General features: G+C 42.4%; 1 protein-coding gene across 4 annotated transcripts in view; it reads left to right on the plus strand.

The window, feature by feature from the left end:
- sh3glb2a (SH3-domain GRB2-like endophilin B2a) overlaps positions 1-22,801 on the plus strand; it is a 74,435-nt gene that overhangs the window by 28,349 nt on the left and 23,285 nt on the right. For 2 of the 4 annotated variants that reach the window (XM_084334759.1, XM_084334760.1), the window contains exons 5-8: positions 13,423-13,515; positions 14,792-14,854; positions 15,518-15,607; positions 20,060-20,149. In XM_084334759.1, the coding sequence (XP_084190885.1) occupies positions 13,423-13,515; positions 14,792-14,854; positions 15,518-15,607; positions 20,060-20,149 (336 nt within the window). The remainder of the gene's footprint in view (positions 1-13,422; positions 13,516-14,791; positions 14,855-15,517; positions 15,608-20,059; positions 20,150-22,801) is intronic. The other 2 variants (XM_084334761.1, XM_084334762.1) reach the window with 2 other exon arrangements.

Here is a 22,801-nt window from a genome sequence, read left to right on the forward strand (position 1 = left end):
AACACTAGGGGTGGAACGGTTCACAAAATTTACGGTTCGGTTTGGTTCGTATCATGGTTTTGTGGTAACGGTTTTCGGTTTGGTTCGATATACCTTTTTTTTTTGTATCCACTTTTTCTCCCCATTTTCTATTTTTCTCCCATCCCAATTTCTTATTATCCAATTCTTCCCTCCCCTGTCTTGAACGTTGCTAGACTATGCCTCCCACAGGTCGGTTGTAGTGAGGACAGAAGCCTTGCATCACGTGTCCCCTCCGGTACACGAGGAGGCAGCCTGTCGCATATTTTCACCGCAGCATCTCGAGCTCTCAGTGGCGAGGAGTAACGCGTGGGAGGCTCACGCTGCCCCTGTCACTTCCTGCTTCCGTCGCACCGGCGTCACCAAACCAACCTGTAGGAGTCGCTGTCCACAACGTCAAATCCCCACCCACCGGCTTTCCCCCACCCTCTAACACTTGCCAATTTTGTTAGTATGAACGACCGGCCAGCTGGTAGCAACGCCGAGAGCTGGGCTCGAACCAAGCGTCTCCTGCGTTAGTGGCGAGCGCCTTGCCCACTGCACCAATCAGCCGCCCGATATACCTTGTTTTAAATTTTTTTTTTTTTAATGTAACACTCAAAATGTAAACATGCTTCTCATTTATATATATATATATATTAAAAGAAAATACAGCGGTGTGCCTTAAATAATGTTTGGCAGACCGAACTGAAAATATAGGCTACATTTGTCAAAGTATTAACTTAGTGCAAACAAACAAAATAATTAAACCTTTCTATTTTTGTGGCCACATTATAGACAAATGCCATCAACACAAAGTAAGTATGCATATGCTCAACTAACTAACTCAAACTAACACACACACACACACTGTACTGTTTCAAAACAACACTGCTCTGTTCATTCTATTTTTAAAATACGTACATTGTCTGTCTACATTTTTTATTTTTTTTTATCCACTTTTTCTCCCATTTTTCTATATTTTTCTCCCATCCCAATTTCATATCATCCAATTCAACCCTCCCCTGTCACGGACGCTGTTTCTTGCCTCCCACAAGCCGGCTGCAATGTGGACTAAGTCATACATAGCACAAGTCCCCTCCGGTACTTGAGGTAACGGCAGTCGCATCTTTTCACCTGCGCAGCTCGATCTCTGTGGCGAGGAGTAAGGGGGGGTGGGGTCTTGGTGATGTGTTGGGCTATTTTCACTACCCTCTGCAGTGATTTCCGGTCCTTAACGGTGCAGTTGCCGTACCAGACTGAGATGCAGGTGGTGAGGATGCTCTCAATCGTACAGCGATAAAAGTTCACTAGCACGGGAGGGGATAGGTGTAGTTTGGCCAACTTCCTCAGGAAAAAGAGGTGCTTGTGGGCCTTCTTGACCAGGGTCGAAATGTTGGTGGTCCAGGACAGGTCCTCAGAGATGTGAACTCCCAGGAATTTGAAACTACAGACATGCTCAACCTCCTCTCCATTGATGTGGATAGGGCTGTGCGTGCCTGTTTTATTTTTCCTGAAGTCCACCACTATCTCCTTAGTTTTTTTGGTGTTGAGGGCCAGGTTGTTATTAGCACACCACAGAGCTAGGTACTGGACCTCTTCAGTATAGTATAGTATATAGTTCAGTTTCAGGATACAAGCTAAATATGCAGAAGAATGAAGCACTGGTTCTAGGTGCTCCTGGTTGCAGAGAACTGAACAATTTATATTTATGGCAATGGGACATGGATAAAGTTAAATATCTGGGTATTGTGATGCCAATGAATATTAAGTTATTATATAAATTAAATTATAACTGTCTGGAAGTACACATTGTACAAAGTACAAAGATTTGAATCGGAATTGTACAAAGTACAAAGATTTGAATCGGAAAACTAGTATATAAGTGCAAGTGTTTTCAGAAACTGGGACAAAACTATGGGTACATTTGTGTGGGACAATAAAAAGGTTAAAATGAAGACACTTAAAATGAGAAAAGAGAAGAGGGGACTTGTTCCCCCGAACCTAAAGCACTACTATTATGCAGCTCAAATGCAACCAATATGCACTTGATTAAAATTACTACTCATCAAGGTAGAGATCAATAGAGAAGTGTCGTGTTTCAATAAAAACAATACTTTTCTGTACAGAGAATCAACAAAAGGCACAAGTAAGACTGTATACTAATTATAAATACTTTGCAGATTTGGGGTAGAATCAAGAAAAACTGTAAAATACGGGATTCAGATAGATTTATTTGCCATAATCAACAAGTACAATGGAATTCTTACTCTATTTGCTCCACCACATTAAAAAATAAAATAAAAAAGCAACAATTTACAAAATAAAAAAGCAGGTATTTATATACAATAAACTGTCTGTGGTATGTGCAATAGAACAAGTACAACTAAAATACTAAAAATAAAAAGTACACATTTCAAGAAAACAAAAGTTAAATAACACACAAATACAGCAAAGCTCTCGGAGACACGTCTGCTCTCTTCAGCGCTGCACTCGGTTTGACCAACTATAGTCAGGGATGACCCATTATTTATTTTATCTACTTTTTTCTCCCATTTTCTATTTTTCTCTCATCCCAATTTCGTATCGTCCAATTCTACCCTCCCCTGTCTCGAACGCTGTTAGGCCATGCCTCCCACAAGCCGGCTGCAATGTGGACGAAGCCTTACATCACGTGTCCCCTCCGGTACTCGAGGAAGCAGCCGTCGCATCTTTTCACCTGCACAGCGCGATCTCTCAGCGTCAGGGGTCTGCGTGGGAGGGACACACCGCCCCCGTCGCTTCCTGATTCTGCTGCGCAGGCGCACCAACCGACCTGTAGGAGTCGCTGTCCACAACGTCCGATCCCCACTTATCAGCTTTCCCACACCTAACACTGCCAATTGTGTTAGTATGAACGACCAGCCAAGCTGATAGCAATGCGGAGAGCTGGGCTCGAACCCAGCGTCTCCTGCATTGGTGGCGAGCGCCTTGCCCACTACACCACCTAGCCGCCCAGGGATGACCTAGTTGTAAAGCAAAGATGAAGGAGGGCCCTGAATTTACTCCTGATAAACATCATGCAGCCTTTAATATATGGACACAAACGGGACTGAACATAGTTGGGACAATGTCTAAATGGAATAATATCATTTGAATCTTTAAAGCAACATTACGACTTACCACACTCTACTCAAAGAACTGCATGTTCTTCTTTTTTTTTTCTTTTTTCTTTCATCTTTTACGGTGAATAACACCATGCTAACATTGACCAACTGTTCTGGAACAATATACAAAAGTTATTCACTTAAATACAGACTTTGTGCTGTTAGGCCAAACAGTAGATAAAATAGAAAATGGAAATTATATATATTTATTAAGGATATTTTATATAACGGCACTGAAACAGAGATAATGGCTCAAATGGAGAGATGCAGTTCAACAAATATATCAGATAGAGTATTTAAGTTGTAAAATGAGAGGGAACCTGAAACTATTTGAAAAAAGATGGTCTAAGTGGTCAGATTACTACCAGGTAAAATTATCTGTTAAATTAATTAAATAATAATGAACTGAAGCCACTGCATTTTGGTTGACCATATAAGTGTTTACAATCACTTCGGTTGCACTGCCTCATTTCTGAGTGGGGTCAAGGGTTTCTCACTTTAATTTTTTTTGTATTTGTATATATATGGTCATTTGTGTATCCTGGTATTTTCTTTGTACCAACGGTAGCCATGTGACCACGACTGAATGAATGAATGAAAACTTTATTTAACAGATTGCAGAATGGGTACAATACAGTACGGCTCAATACACACAATTGTTAACACTTTCAGTGCCACGGACGACATATCTAGTTTTATTAGGCCCCCCACTGAGTGCCCACGCCGACAAATATCGTTTTATTTGTTTATTAGCGATCTGATTTCATATTTCATCAACCGAGTCTCCCGTTGGTACAGCAGCTCCTCCAGGAGCTCAGAATGGAAAAAAGCACCCCCTATCGTCTATCCCTGTGTAACTGCAGGTCAGTCGCTTAGACTGACCTGGGATCTGTAGATATGTAGAGGCGGAGCCAGTTGGTTCCTTGTGCTGGCGAGCAGTCTGATCAACATGGAAGTCATCGCGGGACGGGAATCAGCCTGGAATATATATTCACACTACAGTAGCCAATACTCAATTAGAGATGTTCCGATACCATTTTTTCCTTTCCGATCCGATTCCTTCGGCCGATACCGATACTGATCCGATACCAGTGCATACATTAAAAAAAAATTAAATTTAAAAAAAATTATATAAATTATAATATATTTTTTTTTATATATACAGCTACTGTTTTATATATACTGTTTTTTTTAGTAATAACTAGAAAGTAATGGTATTTATTCAACAACAGGTGATTGTATAGATTTGTATTAGTATCATTAATCAATGTAGCGGCACGGTGGTGTAGTGGTTAACACTGTCGCCTCACAGCAAGAAGGTCCAGGGTTCGATTCCCGCTTGGGGACCAGGTTTCCATGATGCCAGTTACCCAGGTGGGGTATCTCCCAGGCCTTTCTGTGTGGAGTTTGCATGTTCTCCCCGTGCTCGCAAGGGTTTCCCCCCCGATAAGATAAACCCAAGAAAAACATGCACAACAATAGATCGCTAACGCTATGACGAAGACGGACAGGAGCACTTGGATTGGTCCCCTGGCGCGGCTCACGTTGACGCCTGTCTGCTCCCGGCTGCCCTTGGGGGGGAAGGACGACGAGATGGGTTAATCGCAGATACGAATTGCATGCATGCATCGCATGTGTGCCGATTGATGACCTCTGAGCAGGTCCTAAATAAAAATAAAAAAAATAATAAATAAAATGAGTGGGGCCAATAGGGTATATCTGCAGAGCCACAGAGCCCAACGTCTGGGCGGGGCTTCGTGGCGTGGACTGGTTTGAGGCGGGGCTTCGTGGCGTGGACAAGTATTGTGGCCTGGACAAGTATTTGTTGGAGTGCGGATGAGGGGGGGGGGGGGGCTCTCTTGCATATAGTAATAATAGAGTATATACATAAACTGTACATTGGAAGAGGTCTACAAATATACAGCACTGTTTGTGATACAAAAATAGTAGAGTATATATAGTAATAATAGAGTATATACATTTGAGGGGGAATAAACTGTACTTTAGAGTGAAAGAAAAATGACATGTGAACAAGTATGTTGTGTGCCAGGTTAATGTACTCTACTATTTTTGTATCACAAACAGTGCTGTATATGTACACAGGGAACAAAATAACCACACGCCAATCGCCATTGGCCTGTAGATTTACCGTCTGGCGACTAAAAATAATCGGTCTGCCGGCCATCTGGCATGTAGTTCATATCGATACTCTTATTTTGAAAATCCTGTGCGGGTCTCATTTCCGCCCCAAGTGCAGCTCCAGTCATAATATCTGGGCTTCGGCAGCTAGCAGCAACGTTCGGTTCATATGATACTCTTATTTTGAAAAACCTGTAGCAACTCCGCGAGTCATATGATATCCGCCCACTCCGTGTTTCTGAAAACACAGCAGCATTAACACAGCAGCGAGCGTTAACACAGCAGTGCGCCTACAGACTCAAAATAAGTCTGGTGTTTTTCTTCTTCTCACAACGGGTAAAATGCATCTACATGCTTTGCACCATCGCCATTCCTTTATGCCCACATCGCCCGAAATTAACGTTTATGTACCAATCACTACAACGTTAATGTAAGCTAACAAGCTAATCCTCATCAGAGGCAGAGGCGCAGAGCCATAGAACAGCAGGGAAATGGGGGGGCACTCCCTTTCTCTGTGTGTGCGTGAGTTTGGAAAGACGACGAAGTCACTAGTCAGGACTCAGGACAGGAGTATATTATAGTAAACTGAGGATTACTGAGGATGGACAGATAATGTTGATATTCAAATATAAAAAAGTTTCGAGAGGAGTGGAAGTTTGAAGACAGACTACAATATGATGCAGGGGTGGTGAGTTGAAACTGTGTGTCCCGACTCCACTTCTATGTTTCAATAAATTATTTGCATTTAAAACTATTAACGCTGACTCATTCCTTCAGTCCACTCAAAATTATGCTAATATTCCTTATGTTGTTCATGATATTAATTGAAAATAGCATGAGAGTATTATATAGTAATAATAACACATGGCGATATACAAAAAAAAAAGCTATTTATAATTTTTGGCTGGTAAAAAAATCTGCCCGGCTGGTAGTTTTTAAAATCTACCAGCCAAATGGCTGGTAAGTCAAAAAGTTAAGTTTGTTCCCTGTATGTACAGTTTATTCCCCCTCAAATGTATATACTCTATTATTACTATATGCGCGAGAGCCCCCCCCAACAGTGATGTATATTTGTCCAATGTACAGTTCAGCGTTTCCGTTAGCCGGTAATTACCGGTATTTGACCGGCAAAATCTGTTGAAGTCCGACATATTTAATCTCTCCGGTCTTAATGTCCGGTGAAAATAATTCCCTCTAAGCACAATTTGATTATTTGAATTGTATTCAAATAGGCTAAAATTAAATAGCCTATGCGATGAACGAAACAATCATTACATTTGTTTCATCGTTGCTTCTAATAATGACCGACGTTGTCAGCGAGAGCTTAGTGCTGGGTTTGGGAGTGCATGTGAAGCTGCAGAGCCGGAGCAGCAGCGGCACAGTGCAGTACTCTAATTCAGCCATTGGCAATTCAGCTGTTGGGTGGGGGGCGCTGCTGTGCGGTCCCCAGATAGAGCCAGAAAAGAGCCAGAAAACCGCTGAATCTGCTGCTCTGCATCGACATACTCTCGCAAATAAGTCGTTGGGAGGTGGAGAGAGAGAGAGTTGTCACGCAAACCCACGATAATGTTGCAGTCTCTCTCTGCCAAATTTCTCAGTTCTTCGCTTGATATAATTAATACAAATGTCCAATATAACGGAATTCGTTAGCTCATAAAAATGTGATTATAACAGACTGCTGTTTATTAATGTCGGGCGACTGCCCACAGACACCTATTTGATTTAAAGTCGGCAGCAGCACGGAGTCTCGGGACTTATTTTATTTGGAATATAATGACTTTATACGCAAAAGTAGCCTAGTTTTAAGTAAAAATATTATAAATCTACATGCCTTGATGATGTCATTCTTTTGTTTTGTTGTCATTCTTTTGCCTATCAATTGTTTTTAAGCTCAATAAACTCTGATCGGAATTTCTCTCATTTGACCGGTAGATTGAAATCTACCGGACACTGAGGCCGGCAACAATTTTTTCTAACGGAAACCCTGGTACAGTTTATATGTCTGAGGAGAAGACTGGTACTCATCATCTTCGTCTCCACAAAGTAGGCTATTGGGGGGTCTACTGTATGTGAGACATATTTCCTTTAGAGTGAAAGAAAAATGACATGTGAACAAGTATGTTGTGTGCCAGGTTAATGTACTCTACTATTTTTTTATCACAAACAGTGCTGTATATGTACAGTTTATTCCCCCTCAAATGTATATACTCTATTATTACTATATGTGAGAGAGCCCCCCCCCCTCCCCCTCATCCGCATGCGCACTCCAACAAATACTTTTCGTAAACCAGAGAGAGAGCGAGCGAGAGAGCCCCCCCCCCCCCCATCCGCATGCGCACTCCAACAAATACTTGTCCAGGCCACAATACTTGTCCACGCCACGAAGCCCCGCCTCAAACCCGTCCACGCCACGAAGCCCCGCCCAGACGTTGGGCTCTGTGGCTCTGCAGATATACCCTACTCAGTGGGGCTGCAGCACTGCAGATATACCCTACTCCAATGATCCACACGGACATTATTAGTTGCTGCACTTGCTACCAGAAGGCTCCGGTTCAGTTAGTAGTAGAGGCTCTGTTGTGATTTTTGCACAATAAATATTCAACATTCTCTTTTGAGACTCCGCCTCAGACTCTTATCATTTGGCACTAAAAGCTAAACATTGTCACCGATATGGCTGTCCGCAACATGTCATTAATTGTGTACGCGACGTGGTCGATCACTAATGACGACGACGTGAGCTAGGTTAGCTAGCATGAGCTACCGGCAGATTGAAAGACTAACGTTACTCGTGAAAATGTGATTTACGCTGGAATACTCCTTTGCCAACTTGCTGTACTTTGCTTGCAGGTCTGCAGCCATTATTGCTGGATTATGAATAGCCCCAACTTTAGCCAAGGTAACGTTATGGCTAAACCTTTAACGTTAGTTAACGCTAGCTTTCGGTTAGCTGTTCAATGCTAATAACACCACCAAGCGAACCCATCTGAGCTCCCCGTCAACACCGCTCTGTCCGGAGGATGGCATTTAAGAAAGTATCTGCTGTTAAAATGACAAACAGCATTGACACTTTAATTCACGGTCGGTTAAACACAAGTTTGTTTTATAATGCTCACTCAACAGACCGCAGTGTTGTTAATAAATTACGTGGTATCGGAGCGCAGCATTAGAGGGTACTCGCCGATACCAGCATTTTAGGCAGTATCGGCGGCATTTCCGATACTAGTATCGGAACAACTCTATTTTACCTCAATCAATAAGCCTGATCGATATTTGGAATGGCGATCAGGAATTGGAATGATCTTTTTGGAGAACATCTGATCTGAGGTAAGGAATCTATTTTACCAGTCTTGGGATAATCAGAGTTGTATTCGCTGAGATCTCAGCGTTTGCCGTATGTATGTGTGTGCGCGATTGCTGATGAGGAAATAAGATAATCGATTTTTCAGCTTGCGTCACTAGCGTGCATACGTACACATACTATCGATAATCTAGCGTTTATTTGAAAACTATTCATAAATAGGCCGAAAAATGACAGTTTTTGTGTATTCTAGAATATTCCAGTAAATGTATTTTATCATGGAATCTTTATATTTTCCTTGAAAACGAGGGCTTTTCAAAATGCTATAAAACGAAAATGAACCGATAAAAAAACAATCCGCTTCGACAATGTTGACTGGAAAACGAGTCATTGATGAGCGACGGGCAGATTAGACACATAATTTAAGATGTAGATTAGGCGTTTTTAACGCTAACATTGAAGTGGATGGTGGGCATTCAACAGGTAAATCAAGGTTAAGCAAGGGCTCTGAAAGTGTTAAGGGGATGCAGACCAGAGAAAGACGTTTGTCTTGTTTACATCAGGGTCCCCCATTTTCAATTCATATTGACATTTATGGCATACTCAACATACATGGCATTTATGGCATAGGGACATACAGGTATTTAGTACTGTTACATTTGTGACGTATATGATATTCAAATATACAGTACTGTTACCCATAGATCCTGACAGGGTATATACATATGATGGGGAGGCGACTGTACATTAGGGGGGGGTGGGTGGGTGGGAGAGAAATATACATACGGTGGGGAGGAGACTGTACATTTGGAGGGGGTGGGTGGGTGTGAGAGAAATATACATACGGCGGGGAGAGAATATATACATGCGGTGGGGAGGAGACTGTCTATTAGGAGGGGGTGGGGGGTTTGGACATTTACGTTGGCCAGTTTCGAATTGCAGCCTCCCGTAGGTGCTCTTTAAGAGCGGTTTTGAATGTGGGTAGGGATTCACATTCCTTTACAGCTTTGGGTAGGGCGTTCCACATTGATGTGGCATAATTGTGAAACGTGTTTAGTCCCTTGTTTGAGCCGAATCTGGGTTTAACATGATTTGTTGAGCTTCCTCTGGTGTTGTGGTCGTGGTATTCACTGACCTTTGGGAAGTATTTTGACATGTACATGGGTACCTTAGTCGTATAGTGTATCTTGTAGACCAGGCCCATTGCAAGTTGCTGTACTCTGTCGTCTACTCTAAGCCATCCTAGGTTGTCAAAGTGGGCAGGGGTGAGGTGGGTTCTAGGGGTAAGGTCAAGTAGAAGTCTGACCAGTTTGTTTTGTGATGTTTGTAATCTTGTTTTTAGCGCCTTTGAGGTGCTTTGGTACCATGAGGTGCAAGCATAGTCGTAGTACCCTTGAATGAGTGCTCCTGCCAGAGTCTTCAGGGTATTCTTGTTTACCAGAGAGGAGATCCGGTACAAGAATCTAGTTCGTTGGTTGACTTTCTTTATTACATTGGATGCCATTTTGTCACAGGAAAGATTTGCCTCTAGGATGGAACCCAGGTAGGTAATTTCATCTTTCCTTGTGACAATATTGTCACTAGGGCTGTCTTAAATACTTCGAAGCTTCGTTCGATGGGCATGGGATTCGAATATGAAAATAAAATTCGATATTAAAAAAATAAGTTATTTTTTTATTTTTTTGCTAAATCAACTCTGCCTCTCTTTGTTAACACATTCTCTGCCACGCCATCCATCAATGTTTGATCTCTGCCACCACTTTAAGTCTATGGAGATGTTCACCTTCTTTGCAGGGCTATAACTTTTTTAATTGTATTGCTAAATTGACATTACTATGGCCCATTCAACATCGATTATCTATCGTTCAGGATGTAGGAACGTTTTACTTTTTCATTCACACATTCATATACGAAAATACCGTCTAGAGTATAAATATGTTTTTATCGTTTTCTGCAGTGTTATGTACTAGAGGCCTGGTCACTCCTGTGTCACCAGGGCAGGCAGGTGAGGGCTGCCAATTAGCCAATTAGTGCTGATTGGTTACCTGCTGGGGAGCTTCAAAGGCAGACCCAGAAACACACATGCACGGTCTGTGCCTAGTGAAAGAGCTGTCAGGTTCTTACAGTCCTTGTCCGTTGGGTTACCAGTACATTAGCTTATAGTTATATTAGTAGTTCCTTGGTTTAGTAGCATTTTTGAGTTAGAGCACAGGGTTTTGGTGTTGATTACACATAGGTTGCGTACCCATGAGCCAGGGTCGTAACAATTGGGCGCTCGTCCGGGATCTTTTACCCCTAGCACTTTGTTTGGTGATTTTTTTTTTTGTGTTGCACGGGGTGTCATCATATTATGGTTTGGGTGGTGTTCGTTACACATGGTGTAACGTGGGGGCTGAGCCATTTTCATCAAACAGGTGAGTATGCCGTATTTGTTTGTAATTTGATGTGACTACTTATGCTGTTAAAATATATAGTTTAGTAGGCACCACATGTAGATAGGGATATTATTTTCTGGTTGTTGGTTAGCGTCCGGTGCACCGCGTACTCCTGGGGCGGTCAATGAAATGATTGTATATGATCTTTGACTGAATTGGAGTACTGCACTGTGCCGCTGCTGCTCCGGCTCTGCAGCTTCACATGCACTCCCAAACCCAGCACTAAGCTCTCGCTGACAACGTTGGTCATTATTAGAAGCAACGATGAAACAAATGTAATGATTGTTTCGTTCATCGCATAGGCTATTTAATTTTAGCCTATTTGAATACAATTCAAATATTTCCCAGAACGTGAGATATAGGCACAAATGCATATATTAGATCATCAAATGCAGTTTGATGCCGATCGACGCTATATTAAAAATTTCAACTGTACATGGTCCTAAACGTTATGACTGATCATGCGCGGGTGAACGGGGGGGGGGGGGTTGTTTATAATTCCGTGATAGTCTTTAAATGCTTCATGTAGTATGGGTGATATATAGATCAGAGCAGTTTGTATGGTTAATAATAAAGAAAAACGCTGAAACTCACGGCAGCTTCCTCGTAGCGTTGGGTGATGAGAGTGGAGCAAACAGATTCCAGTTATGTGATGTGGATCGAGGCGATCCAGTTCCGGTTTGTATAATACTAATATACGCCCAAATCATGTTGATTATTGAGTTATGGCAACGATCCATATCCACGGTGTGTGTCTTGAGTCACACGACGATAAACGAGTGGCCGGACGGAATTAGGGGACGGACAGAGCTGCAATGGGCATTTCCGGTTTGGCAACTCGCCGATCAGCCACCAGGTGGCAGTATTGAAGCGTTGCAGAGTTTTGCTGAGTCCCGCAGCATCTGACAAGGCTCTGTGAGTGAAATATGAATACCATGGCGGAAATATGATCAGAATAACGTTGTACGCCGTGATCTGGCAGAATACGCATGAACTTGAAACCGGTCTTAAGCCGTTTCCGGCGGAGAAAGTGTTAATTACAACAAGCAATGCTGTTTGTTATTTAAGATGAGGTCGGACTCTGCACTGACAGATTTGTGTTCATTGTGCTGCTTTTATAAAGCTTCAAATGACGGCTTACAATATTTCATGAAAGCAAAGTGTTTTGTTTGTCTAAGATTTAAAAAAGTTTAAACTTTACAGCACTGAAAAAGTTGAACAAAGTGCTGTACAAGTTCTCACAACATAAAAAAATATATTTTTATTTTTATTTTTTATTCGATTTATTTCGAGGCTTCGAAGGTCAGCCCTAATTGTCACCCACTGTAACTGAGAAGCCGTCGGTCTTGCTGAGTTTGTTATTTGAACCGAAGAGAATGGACTCCGTTTTGCCCATGTGTAATGATAGTTTGTTATCAGCTAGCCATATGCAGATTTTGCCTAGTTCCGAGCTGAGGGTTTTTTCAACCTGTAACTTGTTCTTGTCAGAGACCAGCAGGGCTGAGTCGTCCGCAAACGGGAACAAGTTGCATTCACAAGCTGACGACATGCCATTTGCATAAATTAGCAACAGTAGTGGTCCTAGTATGCTTCCTTGTGGAACACCACAGCTCACTGTGAGGGGGGGGGGGGGGTAGAGTACCGTTTACCTCCACCATCTGTTCTCTCCCCTCCAGGTAGGATTGCATCCAGCTCACTGATAAACTATCAAAACCAATTGCTTTTAGCTTGTCAGTCAGACTGCCGTGGACACTTGCTTGTGAAGACTCTACAGGTTGCATCTCTTTGCCGATTTCTTAAAAAATGCTACCTAAAAAAACGAAATGGTCAAAACAACAGGCAGAATACACTATTGGAAGTACAAGCTCATGATTATTGATTACCTGACTGCTGTCGCTCATTGGAATGCATTCATGGCAATCTATGAAAAGAAAGATGGCGGCGAGGTGAATAAGACCAATAAACGTACTGATCATTTAACACTCTTTTTTTTGAGTGCTTTGATACATTATAGTCCCTAATATCATGGCTTGCGGATCGCATGAGAAAACAAGCTACAGCTGTGTCGTTTTCATGGTTACACCTTTTTGTAAAATACAGCCATATTTGATAAACCTAAAGCAGCTTTTTGTAGCCTAGCCAACATTAGCTAGCTAGCCAGCCAGTTGTAACATTGCAATGTATCCAAATAATCAACCGCAACAGCCAAGCAGTTGAACCATGACGGGTACCTCCAGAGATCACATTTCATCAAACTTGTGATGCGTGCCCTTCCACATGGTAAGGGAAACGTTGGTATCGCTGGTATGCGTCAAAGCGGACGTTAAGCACGTATGATAATGCTTATGTCATCGTGCTGTATTAAGTGTTTGCTTGATGGCGTTTTCACCCCACTGTCGTATCTCAGAAAGAGAGGCGTCTCCTGGAGAACCGTCGTCTGGACCTGGATGCCTGCAAAGCCCGTCTGAAGAAGGCCAAGGCAGCTGAGGCTAAGGCCGCGGTGAGTCCCTGTATGCACTCCACCAGCTCCCCTCCTCCTTGTCATGCATCTAAGCATTCCCCAGGCTGGGGAGTGGGATAAAGCTTCAAACTAACATGTCTCCTTTGTTCTAATGTTCGCAGTGTGAGGGAGAAGTGAGTATTAAGAATGATTTCATCCCCTGTGGCTTATTTTATTTTCTTCCGTCTCGCGTGCAGTTTCATCATTGGTGCCGTGAAGTCAAATTGGACATCTGTTTTTCCACTGCTAAGTATTGCTAAATGAAAAGCAATGAGAAGGGAAGGAAAAAAACTGACCTACAGAAAACTCTTGAAAATGATTTAAGTGAACTTGTGGCATGGTACATCGGGACAAATCCATTATGACCATTGAGCCCAGGCAACAGAGCATCTGATCAGACTAGATGTCTTGGGTCTGTGTAGAAAATGGTCTGCTAAAGTTGGGTAGACATTTTTAAGATTTGTAGATCAGGCCACTATGATTCCAGTGCAGCAATCTATTCTAACCATCCCATGCCTGGGCTTTAAGGTTCTAATGGGTATCATGCTTGACCCATTACACCATGACCAAGGAATGTTATGCCTTCAAAACCTTTGCTCCTTTTTTGACAAAATCCTTTGAAAGGTTTAATCTTTTGATTCTTTTTGGAGATCAAAGGTCTGATTTCATTAAAAGTTTGTAAAATAATCTGTATAATGACAGCACAGCCATCAACTTGTAAATATAAATGTGCTTAAGTTATAGATGAAGATAAAATCAGACTTTTGAAACCTATACGCATGGTGAAGACTGACATGAATGCACGTTTATGTTGAAATATTGATGTATTTTCTTAGTCAACCAATAACAAGATCTCGGACATCACAGCTAGCTTTACCTAATGTCACTGGTTACATAGTGCTATATCTGTATTACAGAGACCTTCTGTCCAGTCACTAACTGGCTATTTGTTTTGATGCTGTTAATGAGGTTTCTACAGTCTTCTGTGGACTGTGTCACTGTTGGGTCACACCATTATGCCACTCATTTTATTACTCCAAACATACCAAGGTGGAACACCTAGGCCAGCTCGATATACCATGTGAAAGACGTTTTTTTTTTTTTTTACTTTTAGTTTCAGCAAGCTGAGAGAATATTCTTAAATTTTTTGCTGTGCTTTTTGTTTGTTTTGTGCATGATGTTTGCTGTATTGGGTGCCATATGTATAGTAGTGTTTCCTTTATGTTAAAACCATAAAGGATTCCTTTATGTTAAATCCACTCTACTATTTCTGTAGGCGGTGCCAGATTTTCAGGAGACCAGACCCCGGAACTATGTCCTTTCTGCCAGTGCATCTGCGGTAAGATGAAGCAGCATGTCCTTCCCACTGTAACACGGCCCTATCCCTCCCATGTCCACTTGGGGATCTGATTCATGTAGGACCGCAATCTTGGCTTCAGGTTTGCAGACTACAGTGCCTTCCCGATAATAGTGACTATTGAAAATGACAATTGTGCAATTGAAAATGAATGACCGGTTTGATCGAAACACGCCAGGTTGTTAAACCAGATATCCTGGCTTTGTGTTTGCCATACAGGTTCATATCGGAGTCAAGTCTGATTGTCTAGCAGTCCTTTATCTTCATCACATATTTAATGTTTACCCTGTGCGTGTGTGTGGAGGGGGGGTAATAATAATGGGCATAATAAAGGCTTTATTTAGCACTCGAAAATGCAATTAAGTGACGTACTAAGAACAATAAAGTTAGGCTACAATAAAATACAAAGCACAGATAAAAATCAGTTAAAACAGTTACATACTGACACAGGAAGGCATTAGTCCTCACCATAAAACCATGGTGATACAGCCTGTAAGTATGGCAAAATACAACATCTACACTTCCAATGCACACCTACATGGGAATGGTTAACCGAGGGCCGGAAGTGTCTAAAAACAGCACAGGTCTTCATCTGGAATGCAACCGTGGTCGGGTTTTATCTCTCTTTTTGTTGTCGTCATACAGTATGTCTCCCCACCCCTCATCAGAACGTGTTTCTCTCCCCCCCTCTCTTGTGGTGCGGCCTCTCAGCTTTGGAGCGAGGAGGTCGACAAAGTGAGTATGACCTCAGTGTTCCCTGTGAACTTTTACTGCCAGTGACCCGCCATGACGATGACCAATCTCACTACCTTTTGAGCTGTTGTTTTGGATGTGAACATCCAGCAGTTCATAGTAAAAGCACGGGCTAAGCGATAATTTTATGATATTCAATTTCTGTACCCGCAAAAAAACTAAAACAAAAGGCCGGCTGTCACAAAACAGTCACAACTAGGGACCTTAAAACCTACTCTAGTGAGGCCTTTAACCAAGAACTGGAGTGCCTGGACTGGTCAGATGAGCTCAGTGGTTCACTAGTTGAAGAAACATGGCTTGGCTTCAAAACCAAATTCTCATCAATACTAAACAACATGGCCCCCCTGAGAACCACCAGGGTTAAAAATTGCACGGAGCCATGGATGCATTCAGACATACTGACCGCTATGAAAACCAGAGACAAAATGCTCTGAACTTCATAAAAGTCAGTCAAAGCTTACCAAAAGCTTCAACAGTGATCTCCAAGCCCATGTGGTTTAACTCAAACAACAACGAAACAGGCTAAGAAACTATGTAAATACCATTATCAAATCGGCACAAAATAATTTCGTCGTAGCGGTCAGGTGGCGTAGCGGAGATTATGCTCGTCACCAATGAAGAGGCTGCGGTCTCGACTCCCGGAGAAAAATCTGAAAAAGGAGGGGGGAAAAGATAATTAAAAAAAATTATAATAATAATTTCGTCAATGATAAAACTGAGGAAAACAAAAACAAACCCTGTGAGCTTTGGAAATTACTCAACAACCAACTAGGCTGCAGTAAGAAACTGAAAACCAGATTTACAAACATCAACATTAAGACAGAAAACACTCATCACAGACCAGCTGGATGTGGCCAATTACTTAAAGTGGAACTATCTTACCATTTCTTTCACTATTTGGGCAATTTTACAATGAAATATGTAAAATGAATGAAATAAGTGGAGTTTCGAAGCTGTAAGCTGAATACAAGTCATAGGAACACCCACGATAGTGTTCTTCCCCCTTCCTACTGTATAAGAAAGAGGAAAATCGCAAAACGAGAAACGCTACAGTAAAATAGTAATGTTTATACACTATCCATAATAAATATAACCCTGACAGTGAATCAATGGCCAATGGCTCGGCTTCAACTCCCATATGAAATGCACGCGCACACACACACACGGAGGAGTACCCGTTAATACACTATTGACACAAATGGATGAATGAACGAGGTTCTACTGCTAAGTAACTAATTACGACGTACTGTATGTACTTACTGATTCGATACTTCCTTTCGGTCCCGAAGACTTGGTACTGGCTAGCTCCCTTCTTTAGCAACAGCCAGGAAATCACCACAGCATTATAAAGTCCTTCGTCTTTGCAAAAATCACTCAAAATACCATACATCAGCATAAGATATATAGCCTAAAAATAATCCAACTTTTCAGTTATTCTCAAGGACGTAGTCATGCAAAAACTGAAAGAATGAGGCAGTTTGACATCAGGCACATTATTTAGACAGTGACTGTTAGAGCTAGGAGAGAGAGGCGAGGCATTGCTGATTTAAACATGCTTCTCATTTATTTGGTAAAAAAAAAGGTTTACCTTTAATAATGTTTGGCACACAAAGACCAAACTGGCTGAAAAATATAGGCAACATTTGTCAAAGTATTAACTTAGTGCAAACAAACAAAATAATTAAACCTTTTCTATTTTTGTGGCCACATTATAGACAAAGACCATCAACATAAAGTATGAATATGCTCAACCAGCACTAGACTTTCTTATCAAAAAGGAAAAGTCACTTATTTAAAATAAATAAATCATGTGTACTAAATATATATAAACTTTTTAATTGCATGAAACATTATGAAGTATTCTCTTATGCCGCTTTTCACTGCATGGTACCTAATCGACTCGACTCGCTTTTGCTATTTGAGTGTCCTGGTAGCTGTATTTGAAGTGACGTCACACGAGGAAGTAAATAGTAAACAGTAACACTGTGTTGGAAGGAGAAGCCCTGATGATATACTATAAACCAGCAGCCAATAAATGTGAAGTTATCTTTGAACCTCTGTTGTCAAGCCTCGTCAATATACCCCCCCTTCCCCACTAATGGAACTAATGGAACACAGCGAAGTGACTCCACGGTTAGCTCACGGCTAACGCTAGTTAGCTTGCGCTAACGCTAGTTAGCTTGCGGCTAACGTAACGTTAGCCTAGCTTGCGGCTAACATTATAACCGAACAATACACACATGCCCCGAACCGTGGAGGTCGTATCAAACGGTGTACGGTTCGAATGCGTACCGTTCCACCCCTAGTTTTGATAGTTCACCAGTGAGCTGGATGCAATCCTACCTGGAGGGGAGAGAACAGATGGTGGAGGTGAACGGTACACTGCCCCCCCCCCCCCCTCCCAGTGAGCTGTGTCTCTGACAGGGACAAGTTGCAGGTTGAGAAATCCCTCACCTCTGAACTCGGCAGAATCTGCACCTGGCTCGCTGATAACAAACTATCATTACACCTGTGTAAAATAGCAAACGCAGCAAGGCCAACGGCTTCTCTGTTACAGTGGGTGACAATATTGTCACAAGGAAAGATGAAATTACCTACCTGGGTTCCATCCTAGAGGCAAATCTTTCCTGTGACAAAATGGCAACCAATGTAATCAAAAAAGTCAACCAACGAACAAGATTCTTGTACCGGATCTCCTCTCTGGTAAACAAGAATACCTTGAAGACTCTAACAGGAGCACTCATTCAAGGGTACTACGACTATGCTTGCACCTCATGGTACCAAATAGGGGTGGGTCGATACATCGATCCAGATTGATATATCGATCTTTTATCAATTATCAAATAGGATCGATGCAACGTAAAAAGATCGATTCATATTGCGATACTCTTATTTTGAAAATCCCCTCGTGAGCATATCCGCCCGGCTGCAACAACAGTAGCTCAGCGCAGCTCAGCGTGTGTAGACGTTAGACAGCATTGCTTCAGAGTCCACCTATTTTGCCCGTAATAAGTGCCTGTTTTTTCCCCACAAGGGGTCAAATGCATCTAATCATGCTTTCCATCCTCGCCATTCCGTTATGCCCACGTTGCATTAAATACCGAAATTAACGTTGCGTTAGCGTGAGCTAACTAAGCTAAGCTGATAGAGCGATGGAGAGAACAGCAGAGGTCCACTAGGGACTGGGAAGGAGGGGGGGTTACTGCATTCTCGAGATAGCCCCACTAACGGGATCTGGCCGGTACTGCACCTTCTGACTCCCAATATGCCTTTTCCAGCCAAAATACAGCGCTGTGATAGGATATTAATATCGGGGGGAAAAGAAAAACGAACCAAAAACAGTGAACAGGAGGTCTATTTGTATTAAAAACAATAGATTGTTTTTCATTTAAATGTCTGGAAGAGATCAAAAATAAAAATGTCAAATGATATTTCCATTGCCTTTTTTTGTTGTTTTAAATGTTACTGATTGTGTTAAATGGGCATATAATATCGTCTCATATCGATCACAGGCACCTGAATCGAATCGTATCGTATCGTGGCAGACTTTGTGATATCGGTCGGAAAATAACGTATCGTTGTCCAAAGAATCGATATCGTATCGTGATGAAACTGGTGATTCCCACCCCTAGTACCAAAGCACCTCAAAGGCCCTAAAAACAAGACCACAAACATCACAAAACAAACTGGTCAAACTACTGCTTGGCCTTACTCCTAAAACCCACCTTACCCCTGCCCATTTTGACAACCTAGGATGTCGTAGAGTACAGATTACAGCAACTTGCAATGGACCTGGTCTACAAGATACACTACACCACTAAGATACCCATGTACATGTAGAAATACTTCCCAAAGGTCAGTGTATTCCACGACCACAACACCAGAGGGAGTTCCACAAATCATGTTTAACCCAGATTTGGCTCAAACAAGGGACTAAACACGTTTCGCAATTATGCCACAATAATGTGGAACGCCCTACCCACAGCCGTAAAGGAATGTGAATCCCTACCCTCCTTCAAAACCGCTCTCAAAGAGCACCTACGGGTAGCTGCAATTAGAACCCCCCCCCCCCCCCCCCCCCCAACCCCCTCCAATGTACAGTTTCTTCCCCTTCGGATGTATATATCTTTTTATGATCTCTTTTTCTTACACAGTACTGTATATTTGTATGTCATAAATGTCTTGATGAATTGGAACTGGATGACCCTGATGTAAACAAGACGAAAGTATTTTTCTGGTCTGCATCCTCTTAGCAGTTGTTTGTATTGAGCCGTACTGTATTGTACCCATTCTGCAATCTGTTAATAAAGTTTTCAATCAATCTATCTGTGTTTCCCACAACAATGAAGTAATCATGTCTCACATTTGAGGGCATTTGGCCGACACTCTTACCTAGAGTGACACATGATTCTGCTGTGTGTTTTTGTGACACAGGCAGGGCATGAGCTTCGCGTGGCCCAGACGGAGTTTGACAGACAGGCGGAGGTTACCAGGCTGCTCTTGGAAGGCATCGGCAGCACACATGTAAGTCAATGTCTATCAGGTGTTCCAGCACTCTATGCAGCACACATGTAAGTCACTGTCTATCGCTCATCACAGACAAGCTGGATGTAGCCAATTACTTAAACACTTTCTTCACAAACATAGCCACAACACTGGTAAACAAACTACCCTCCCACTCAGGGCAGTATGGGGTAGAACACATAGTAGCATACTACATGAACCTAGGCGTCCACAAAGACGACTTCAAACTGGAAATAGTAACTACAGATGAGGTACTCAAAAAACTGAGCGCCCTCCAACCAAACAAGGCCACTGGCCATGACAACATCCCCTCCAAATTCCTCAGAGACTCAGCAGCAGCCATCACCCCAGTCATCACACACATAATAAACCTCTCCATAAAACAGGGACACGTCCCCAAGGACTTCAAAATTGCGAGAGTAACACCCCTGCACAAAAAGGGCAGCAAATTAGACCCGGGTAACTACCGCCCTGTTTCTATCCTTACATCCATCTCGAAAGTCATGGAAAAAATAGTATACGAACAGATCGAAAAGTACCTCGCGGAAAAAAATCTAATCTACGAATTCCAATCTGGCTTCAGAACATCCCACTCCACTGACGCATGCCTTCTCTACTTGAACGACCACATCAAACAAGAGGTGGACGCGGGCAAATACTGCGGCATGGTCATGCTGGACCTACAAAAGGCCTTCGACACTGTCAATCACACCATTCTGATTGACAAGCTAAAAGCAATTGGTTTTGATAGTTTATCAGTGAGCTGGATACAATCCTACCTGGAGGGGAGGGAACAGATGGTGGAAGTAAACGGTACCCTATCCCCCCCCCTCACAGTGAGCTGTGGTGTTCCACAAGGAAGCATACTAGGACCGCTACTATTCCTAATTTATGCAAATGACATGTCGTCAGCTTGTGACTGCAACTTGTTCCTGTTTGCGGACGACTCAGCCCTGCTGGTCTCTGACAAGAACAAGTTACAGGTTGAAAAAGCCCTCAGCTCGGAACTAGGCAGAATCTGCATATGGCTCGCCGACAACAAACTATCATTACACATGGGCAAAACAGAGTCCATTCTCTTCGGTTCAAATAACAAACTCAGCAAGACCGACGGCTTCTCGGTTACAGTGGGTGACAATATTATCACAAGGAAAGATGAAATTACCTACCTGGGTTCCATCCTAGAGGCTAATCTTTCCTGTGACAAAATGGCATCCAATGTAATAAAAAAAGTCAACCAACGAACGCGATTCTTGTACCGGATCTCCTCTGGTAAACAAGAATACCCTGAAGACTCTGGCAGGAGCACTCATTCAAGGGTACTACGACTATGCTTGCACCTCATGGTACCAAAGCACCTCAAAGGCACTAAAAAACAAATTACAAACATCTCAAAACAAGCTAGTCAGACTACTACTTGACCTGACTCCTAGAACCCACCTCACCCCTGCCCACTTTGACAACCTAGGATGGCTTAGAGTAGACGACAGAGTACAGCAACTTGCAATGGGCCTGGTCTACAAGATACACTACGCGACCAAGGTACCCATGTACATGTCAAAATACTTCCCAAAGGTCAGTGAATACCACGATCACAACACCAGAGGGAGCTCCACAAATCATGTAAAACCCAGATTCGGCTCAAACAAGGGACTAAACACGTTTCGCAATTATGCCACATCAATGTGGAACGCCCTGCCTAAAGCTGTAAAGGAATGTGAATCACTACCCACCTTCAAAAACACTCTCAAAAAACACCTACGTGAGACTGCAATTCGAAACTGGCCCCTACAAATGTCCTAACCTAGTTGTACAGTAAATGACCAAGTAAGGCTTTGTCAATATTCCAATGTACAGTGTAAAATGTGTGTGTGTCCCCTACCCAACCCCCCCCCCCCCCCACCTCCAATGTACAGCCCTCACCCAACCCCACCCCACCAACCTCCTCCAATGTACAGTTTCTACGCCAAATGTATATACACTCCTTTTCTGGACACTTTTGTATCACAAACAGTACTGTTTTTGCAAATCTGATATGTCATAAATGTATAGATGTAGCAGTACTGTCTATCTGTATGTCATGTATGTCATATATGTTATGATGAATTGAAAATGGGGGACCCTGGTGTAAACAAGACGAAAGTCTTTCTCTGGTCTGCATCCCCTTAACAATTGTATGTATTGAGATGTACTGTACTGTACCCATTCTGCAATCTGTTAATAAACTTTTCAATCAATCAATATCATGTGTTATAATAATTATATCTGACCTTTTTGGCTCGGCCATACGACTTAAGAGGTCTCCTGGGTTCAAGGTAGTGGTAGGAGATATCGAGGTAACAGCAAAGGAGGAAGTCACATACTTAGGATGTATTTTGGACAACACCTTATCAGGGGTGAGCATGGCACAAAAGGTGGTCACAAAGATCAATCAGAGAATAAAATGTCTCGGTAGAGTGTCCACCTATATTAACAGGTCAGCAATGGAAGTCCTGGCAGGGGCACTGATCCAATGTCATTATGACTATGCATGCTCCTCCTGGTACACTGGCATCACGGTAGCACTGAAAGGTAGGCTACAGACAGCTCAGAACAAATTAGTTAGAATGATTTTAAAACTCCATCCCAGGACTCACCTTACACAGACACATT

The sequence above is a fragment of the Notolepis coatsorum genome (genome assembly GCF_963971535.1).
Source record: "Notolepis coatsorum genome assembly, chromosome: 1".
NCBI classification, from domain to species: domain Eukaryota; kingdom Metazoa; phylum Chordata; class Actinopteri; order Aulopiformes; family Paralepididae; genus Notolepis; species Notolepis coatsorum.